At 31.7% G+C, this 9,237-nt stretch overlaps 3 protein-coding genes across 3 annotated transcripts in view; 2 read left to right on the top strand and 1 right to left on the bottom strand.

Annotated features, from left to right (window-relative positions):
* The window catches only part of LOAG_11011 (hypothetical protein), a 7,830-nt gene extending 6,892 nt beyond the window's left edge, over nucleotides 1-938 (bottom strand). The window contains exons 1-2 of the mRNA XM_020448272.1: nucleotides 753-938; nucleotides 140-209 (exon numbers count right to left, since the gene is read on the bottom strand). Of these exons, the coding sequence (XP_020301569.1) occupies nucleotides 140-209; nucleotides 753-835 (153 nt within the window). The 5' untranslated portion in view covers nucleotides 836-938. The remainder of the gene's footprint in view (nucleotides 1-139; nucleotides 210-752) is intronic.
* Nucleotides 939-2,260: 1,322 nt separating this feature from the next.
* LOAG_10038 (hypothetical protein) lies at nucleotides 2,261-2,420 on the top strand (the record flags this gene model as incomplete). Its single annotated transcript, XM_003145564.2, has 1 exon — nucleotides 2,261-2,420. A coding segment is annotated over one exon (159 nt), but the record flags the coding sequence as incomplete, so codon positions are not given.
* A 1,795-nt stretch (nucleotides 2,421-4,215) lies between these two features.
* Nucleotides 4,216-6,374, top strand: LOAG_10036 (hypothetical protein; the record flags this gene model as incomplete). Its single annotated transcript, XM_003145563.1, has 4 exons — nucleotides 4,216-4,291; nucleotides 4,951-5,096; nucleotides 5,314-5,438; nucleotides 6,134-6,374. 4 exons carry the CDS (start codon nucleotides 4,216-4,218, stop codon nucleotides 6,372-6,374), a joined length of 588 nt encoding a protein of 195 aa, XP_003145611.1.
* Between the last annotated feature and the right edge of the window lie 2,863 nt (nucleotides 6,375-9,237).

Genomic DNA, 9,237 nt, shown 5'->3' with positions numbered 1-9,237 from the left:
GTCTACACCTCCTTCACTCCCTCCCTCCCTCCTCTCTCTCTATCTCTCTCTCATCCTCTCTCCCCTTTTTTCAAAACATCAATTAATATTGAATTGAAAGAAAGAATTTATCGTCCAAAAATTTTCACAAAATTCTCACTTTTTCGGTAAAAAAACCAGCCGGTCTTTCATCTCCAAAGTTTTCTGCGAGTTTTTTGGCGCATACAAGCCTGAAAATAACTAATTGTTTTCTCCAATTCCTGCTAACAATTTTTTCAGAATATTAGCAACCAGAATGATCTTTCCTTTCATGCAATCGAAAATGACAACGATAAGTTTACAAATCTTCTAACCTTAAAATTCTGAAATTTACGAAAAAGTGATATTTTTGGGCGAAACTCAATTTGAGTTATTCACCAAAGTGTAACGATATGGACCGTTTAATGGGACAATGTTACCTGGCAATGAGATATATAAATCGGAGTGCTTTATAAACAAATGAATTAATGATAATTTGACGCAAAGAAACGTGACCCTTATGTTAGGCTTAGAAACGTGACCCTTGTGTTGCGCTTAGAAACGTGACCCTTGCGTTACGCTTAGAAATGTGACCTCGACATAAGGACGACCGTAAAAAACACTTTCTAGAGGTCAACTTTCGTCACAAATCGGTATAAAATTCACGTACACACATCCAGCACATAATTCGCATACGTATATTTAGCATCGTACATAATAAAACTTGATTTCTAATTAGGACAGGAAGAAATAACCAATCATCTTCTGTTTCCATAAGTTCGAAAAGTTGTAGCGTTTCTTCATGCTTCCAGCTGAGTGATACGCTTGGATATTTCATTCTACGTAAGGCCTGGAAACTTTTCCTGCAGTCTCTACGTGTAATCGTAATCACGTATAATCGATTTACACGTATTTGATGGCGTGAACATTCTTACTTTCCATCATAGCATTATTTCATACGATCCCTACATGATCTCTACCATTCTTTTGGCTAGGACATGTTCTCTTTTTCTTTTCCTCCTAACTACTACAAGTATACTATTAATTATTTTGCACAGTTCTCATCAGCTCCTATCGTCTCTTCAGCTAAAGGAGTTCTTTTTTTCCTTCCATTCTGAATCATTGCTTTAAAGTTATACATCTCATCGTCTATGAAATTTCTCAATCTCTAGTTATATGCGGTAAGGCAAAAGATGAATCGATAAAAAAACATTTCAGGAAAGTGTTGATCGGTTGAATAGGGGACATGTCGCATTTTGGGTATGTGCTACGAGTGATGAAACAGGATATCTCGGATCAAACTATTGGTGGACCTCAGGATTAAAATATCGAAAAATAGTCAAGTCTTGATATTTCTCAAATCATTAAATAATTTAAATTACTGGACTGCCTAACTTTTCCTCATGATATTCAACAAAATTTGTTTACGTTAACCATTCGAACATGTAAGAGCAATTATTATCGATCATATATACAACGAAAGATTACAAATAGATTGACGTGACCTCTATAAGGTGATAGGTTAACCAATGCTTGCAGTTCATACATGCAAATGAACTGCGATCGTGTTACTCTTTCGAATAGATGAACAATCATGAAAGACCTGGGAGAGGTCATCTTGAAGTAATAGTAGGATGTTAGACAATGGAAAAATGTTGGCGCAAAAGGGAGCTGAAAAATTTGCATATATTCATTAACATATATAAAAAAAAATAGGATCTTTGCTTATCCCTTAGTTTAATTGATAATTGTACTGCTGTAGGGCGGCATTGGATGTTAGTCCTCTAATATACGTTCCATATCAATGTAATCAATAAAATATTGCAACCCATTGTATCCTGTGATGTTACTCTTTTCGTCTATTACTGGGTAATATTAGTAACATCATTCTTCCCATCGATATTCATTCAGCTTTTTGATCCAATCAATAATCTTACCAATCATCCATTAATCATTATCATTTTCTCTACACATATTAGTCATACCTTTCACATGAAATGATGAGTAAGACAAGAAGATGCAATAGATAGTTTGTATAATGTGGAATCGTTGAATTTGAACAATCATTTTTTTAAAAATTCTGTATGATTTGAAGATGGATCTTTACTTCTTTTTTTTTTGTTCGAAATTGCAAAAATTTTTGATCAAATGAATTGATAAATTTAATTACTTCACCTATTCAAATACAATTAATAATTATAATAATGAATAAAAATAGGTCATAATGATATGGATTACACATTCTATTTTTCATATAGCTGTTATGGGTGATAAATATGAAATGATCGATCAAAATAATATTAACCTGTTGACATCACCAATGGAATCACCATTTGCTGATCCAACACCATTACCAGATCCAGAAGCAGAACCATTAAAAAGTTCTACTACTGATCTTTATACCAAAAAGTTTGAACCTGAAAGTAAGCAATTTCCCTCATTCTTTATTAACATTTTAATATTGTTTAATGAAAATACAACCATTAACATTAATCAATTTGTTAGTAACATCAAGATTAGATACTTTCAATGTTTATGAATTTTAGCATTGATTGCTTGCTTAATGATATATTCTCTTGGAATAAATTTGATAGAAAAATTACCAAATTGGTAAAATTATCAAGAAGTTATCAAAAAATTACCAAATTATCAGAAAGTTGCTATAAGCCATCCAATGTAATATTTGCATTTAAATATTTACATCATGTAGAAAAAAAATGACATGTCATCCAGCGTAATATTGATACTACTTTATTTTTGAATATTTAATACAAAAAGAAAAAGAAAACGGAAACTTCTTACATACAATATAATATAATTACTAAAATATTCTATTTTTCAATAAATTTTTTATAAATATTTAGTAGTATTTAAATTTGTTGAAACTTAAAAAAAGAGAAAATTATAAAAATTCGAATAATTTTCCCAAACTATTTATTGTTACTGTTTTTGTATTCATTATGAATATAAATTCCAGAAGAACAAGCAAAAATGTTGTCAGGAAAATTGATAATTATGATATATATTGGTGCAATGATATTAAATATTATTGCATTTAATATTGGTATAACTATTGGCTATTATGCTTTATAAAAACATAAAGGTCAGATATTTTCCATGTTTATGAATTTTAGCATTAGGTCCCTTGCTTAATGATATATTCTCTTGGAATAAATTAAATTTAAAAAATTATCAAATTATCAGGAAGATGAACAAGTTTTTGAGAAAAAAATTCATTTTGAATTCATAAAAAATTGACAAATTAACCTACAATAATAGTAAATTGAAAAAAAGGGTTTTCTCTTTTTTTTAAAAATACAATCACTTAAAACATTATTTAACGGGAATTAAATATTGCTGTAGAATTATAGGAGAAATTTCTAAGTCATGTTAATAGATATTAATTAATATGATTGTCAATCGATGAATCAACTCTTCAACTAACATTTTTTTTATTTTTATTTTTATTTTTTGTTTTTTTCTTCCTCTGTTATATACTTTCAATAAAAAGCAACCTTTTTAGGCTTTTATACGAATTAAACACGAAAAATATTGGCAAAAAAGAAACAATGGAAGTTTTCTCTAATCTAATCATATCAAGCTCTAATCATGTCAAGCTTATCAGTTGAATATGAATTTATAGAATATAATAACAATTCTACTACCGTTAACTACACTCTTTAAAGATTGTCAAACTGGAGAGAAAAAAAGTATAGGAAAGCATATTGAATAAATGATTGCTTATATAAAATGTATACAGATAAGGAAATGGATATTTGAATTATTTCATGCTATGTGCTTTAAAATAATCCAAAATGTTGAATTTAAATTAGCGGTTATTATATCTACAAGAGTTATTATTAAAAAGAAAAAAACTTAAAATAAAGAAATAAAGTTTAAACTTTGTATTTGTGGCAAAATTATTGATTATTTATAATAAAATTAATATAAATGAGACAGAAATGTAAACAAAAAGAGTGAAATGGGTTGAGAAATAATGTAAAGATGATTTATTACAAAGTTATCAATGAAATCTACAAGAAGAGTTGTCTTCGGGGAAAATTCTTGGAAATTAAATTAAGCTATGCTACAAAACAGAAATGATAGTGAAAATAGAAAACCAAATGTTATGAATCAAATCATTATTTATATATTGCGGATTTAAAGTTACCGGGTAATATGTTGAATGAATTAAATTTAACATTCTCCCTTTTAGTTATGATCGAAAAAATGAGACAAATGATAAAAACGAACGTGAACACAATGATCCCACTTCTAATGTTGCCTTATCGAAGTTTTACAAACTAGAGAAATTTTCAGGAATTGATAGGATTGGTGGCTCAATTGTCTATTGGGAAACACTGCAAAAGAACTGTCTTATAGTTATCCATGTGAAAGGAACTGAAACAGTGTAAAATCAGTTAAATGATAAAAAGTAAAATTTTGAGTTTACCCAATCTATAAAGATATGTTAAATGTGTTTATGAACTGATTAATTATAAACTTTATATGATATTCATAAAAGCAACAATTATTCATCACAACAACAATTAATCCACAGCAAAAGCCAAATAAATATCCCATTGGTCGCATTTTTTTTTCCGTTGATAATTGTCGATGATAGGATCAAATAGTATGGTATATCGATAAGCAAAACAGAATATTAGTTTTGCACGTACTGTCCCATCACTGAGATGGTTGCATTGTTTAATGAATGGTTAGGGAATACGAGTTATTAGAAGACTCTCCTTTATGTCGAGTAATTTGCGCTAACATACCAAAGTGGTTAAACTACAGTGATGATATCAGTATTTTATTGTATCTTAGCTATTTTATATATAAAATTCCAACTTCTAACAACCATTTCAATTTTTACCCTGTATAAATTGTTGCAAAAGTTAAAATCATTAATTTTTTCGGGAAATAGAAATCGAATTTGCAAATGTTTGCTAGATTGGTCCAAATCTGCCAAATCTAGCAGATATGAAAAATCCCCTGCGCTTTATTTCCAAGTTTCGAAAATTTCCAAAGGCGCTTTATTTAGCTTTACTCGTTTTTTCCAAGTTTTGGACGAGTATTTGCGAAATGTGGCACGTCTGGTACGTTTATTTCTAATCTAAAATTTATGGTAAGGTGAAATATAGTACATTTCTATTATATATGGCCTAATTAGCAAGCAACTTTTGACTGTTACTATTATTGTTATGAGAATAATGGAAAAAGGATAGGCAGGAGAGGGTAAATCTTATATATGCAATGGAACTGTCAATGGAACAATGGAACCATGAGCTCCTGGAGCACGAGCGCAAAATGTAGCGTCAACGTCAGAATGAGGAGCAGCTCGTGCTCCACTTCCTCGAACAACAGCAACATGAGGAGCAAGGAATGGAGGAACTAGTACCGGGACTGGAGAGAAGGAAGAGATGGCGGAGTGGCGGCAGGTAACTTACGACCGTTTCTCAATGAGGGACATATTCTTTCTCAATGAGGAACTCAATGGGGAACATAACTTAGACCGTTTCTCAATGAGGAACATATAAAAACGGTCCCAAGAGCGTCGCAGTGATCCCGGGACGCAGAGAAGTGGAAGCAACTGCAAGTTGTACTGCAAGTTTACTTCCCCAACAATGCAAATGTGATGTAAAATACTCGCCTCAGTTTCTTTTGCCTTCTAACCTTTGTTTTCTAGCTTTTTAACTTAGACTGGTGACATTTCATGTATGTGATTTGTTTCATAACATGTATGTGTGTGTGTGTGTGTGTATGTGTGTATATATGTGTGTGTGATTTGTTTCATAACTTCTATGTCCATACCAAAAACAAATAATCAAATATGCTAATTAAGTAATCTAAGCAGCAGTTTTAAAAGTTTTAGAAGTTATCTTTTTAATGTTCTTACTATTTTGATGTGTTATTCAAATGATAAATTATAAATAGGAAGCAGCAGAGCATATTTTTCTTGACAGCGAATGATGGAACCTTCAAAAACAATTTGGACATTGATAGTTATATCAGTCCAATATATATATGTATATATATATATATATTGGATATATATATATATATATGTATATATATATATATATTCTTGTTACTCCATCTTATAAATTACAATGTGCGAAAATGTCATAATAAGGTTGCAAGACACAACTATTACCTATGTCACGATAAAATATTGTTCATTTTTGGGACATAAAAGTAAACCATTATTTGCTATGGAACAAATCACACACATGAAAGGTCACGAGCTAAGTCAAAAAGCTAGGAAACAAAAGCTGGAAAGCAAAAGAAACTGGGAGAACGATCAAAATTGGAATATAATCATTTGCAATGCAATTAAGATTCCAATAATGCCTATGAATGCAAATCGAAAATAGCCCAATATGTTTGGATTAACAATTGACTGACACCACAAAAACGGAAAACCGAAAATTTCCATAACAATACTACCAAATGCAAATAGAGTTATTCGATACCGTCCGGATAAAATATACTTTTAACCAATAACATTTAATACCAATAATCCGCCAGTATCAATTTATGCAAGTCCTTACATTCTCTATACCATAGAAACTATGCCTTTAGCCTCTAACATTTAATACCAACGCAACGCCAGTTTCAGTTTATGCAAATCATCACATTCTCTGTGTCATCAAAACTTTCAAGTTTTCACTATTTTTAGTAGTCCAAAATAGTCCAAAATCGCATTCATCAACTGCCGGCTCAAAGATCGGAAAATGATAATGGAAGAGTGAGGAATATAAAAAATAATGTGAAACGCATGAATTAAAAACTGTTCGAAACTTTGGTCGTTTAATTCCAACCAATCTGAAATAAAAAGCTTCCATTCGAGCTTTTTTGCCATTTCAAAAATTCTTTACTTCGCCTTGTACTTCACTACATCGATAGCATCAATGACATACGTCTTTTGGTTCAATTTTCTGCTATGCATCGCTTCAGTTCAAAACGTTCCAGGTAAGAAATGTTCATTCTATGTCCAACGGAAGATCCTCAATTAGGCCATACTTCGGTAAACACATCAAACTACCAAAAAGCTTATTAAGTCAACAAAATCATTCGGACAAAGAGTATTTCTTAGAAAAGTATTTCTTAGAAAACATCAATATCCGTGGCAAAGTAGATTTAACACTAGTTGCCTCAGATACATGTACATATAACAGTAGATGGGGAAATGCCAATGGATAATTACCGGAAACAAGTAGTAAAGCATTATATAATAGCATATCGTTTTAATCCTTTCAGTTTTTGCTTTTACCCAATTGGATGAAGTTAAAGATATAAACTGAAAGAATCCCAAATCTGAAGCTGATCTCCTTGCAGCGAAAAAATTCAGAATTACCCCTCATCATACATTCTTCTGTTAGAGGCAACATGAGAATGAGCTTTTTGCTTTAGTAATAGATGCTTTAATAATAGATAAGAATAGATATTTGCTTTAATAATAGATATGTGGAATTCATAATTTGATGCTCACTGTAATATTTCACTGACTACAGTAGATAGCTGCTTGTTATATGCCGCAGTTGGTATTTGGCAGTTACTGATGTGATAATGAACAGAGTGACAGAATTCAAGCAATTAGCGTCTTTACAGTCCGATGAATTTAAATGATGTTGACAATGGTGACAATAATGTTATCACTGATACATCAAAAACAAAGTTCATTAGGTTAACAACAAAGTTCATTAGGTTAAACGAAGTTCATTAGTTCAAAGTTCATTAGGTTAACAAAATCACTCGAGCAATGGGTATTTCTCGGAAAACTTGAGCATCCACAACAACTTGGATATGGGAACATATAACAGTGGATGGGTAAATACTAATGGACAGTTATCGGGAACAAACAGTAAAGAATTATGTGACGAAATGCCGTTTTAATTCCTTCAGTTCATCCTTTACTCAATTGCATGAGATTGAAAATACAAGTGGCAATTAGTTTAAGATCGATACTGTTCTCGTCCTCACCAAAAAATTCACAACTATCCGTCGTACGAGATTCCACAAGATGTAACCATCCATCAGATGTAAGACTTAGATTCCGTCGCAAATATATACAAAAAAAATAAATAGTTTTGCGTGTTCTAAATTAACTGGGATGTGAAGTTTGTTTTATGGCACTGACAACGTGGATTTAATACTATTTGCTTCAGATACGGGTACATGTAACAGTAGATGAGGAAATACTCGTGGACAGAGAACAAGTACTAAAGCATTATATAACGACATGTTATTTCAATTCCTTCAATTTATCCCTTACTCAATTGCATGAAGTTGAAAATATAAGCTACAAAGAAATCCAAATCCGAAGCTGTTCTCGTTGCACTCAGAATTACCCCTTATCCGATATTCTTCCATTAGAGGCAACACTGAAATGAGCTTTTTGTTACTAAAAAAAAAAAAAAAACAGGATAAAAAAATGAACATCTCGTAATTTTAGTTAGCCGAAATGTGTTCTGATAGGTTTAATAAATTATGCTGATACAGTCATTTCTCAAATTATATTCATTAATTACATACAAAATATTTGCAAACACGAGCGTCATATCAGTTTTCCAGTTAGGCGGATGAAGATTAAATGTCGTTATTGTAATACGACTGTGCAGACGAGGAAGGAATATTCAAAACATCTTGAAATGCACGAGAAATATAACTTCACTTGCCCCGAATGTGGCAAAACATTCTATTCCTCAAGGGGATTTCGACACCATGAAGATGTGCATCAACCTAAATCTCAATGTGAAATTTGTAACAACTCCTTTTCTTATAAAACTACACTACAGCAACACAGGCTGTCGCAGATTCTTTCTTGTCCGCGATAATAACTAGGAGTTCTTGTAATTCTTCTTGAATTGTTTTCACTCAACTCGGATGATTAAACCTCAAACTTGGGTAATTAAACCTTTTATTCAGCAATTACAAGCACGCCAGCAACATAAACGCGAATGCAACCAGCCACCCGGTACCCTCCTTTGTATCCAAAATCCCAGCTATCCCAGGGATGAGGTGGAGGCGGAGTTATTGTGAAGAATGATTTCCCACGGTATGGGAATGGTTGTTGTACTTAAGTGCATTGATACATTGGCATGGAATATTCTAAAATATGCTTATGAACAAAGCTTAATCACATTCAATAAGATTTCAATAAGACAATTAATTATTGGAAATTGAGTATCACTTATTTTCTTCTCTCGCGATTTCAGCGACACAGGCGACTACAAC

The sequence above is a fragment of the Loa loa genome, assembly GCF_000183805.2.
Source record: "Loa loa unplaced genomic scaffold supercont3.676, whole genome shotgun sequence".
Classification (NCBI taxonomy): domain Eukaryota; kingdom Metazoa; phylum Nematoda; class Chromadorea; order Rhabditida; family Onchocercidae; genus Loa; species Loa loa.
The sequence above is the reverse complement of the archived record's forward strand: the minus strand, read 5'-3'. Positions and strand labels throughout refer to the sequence as shown.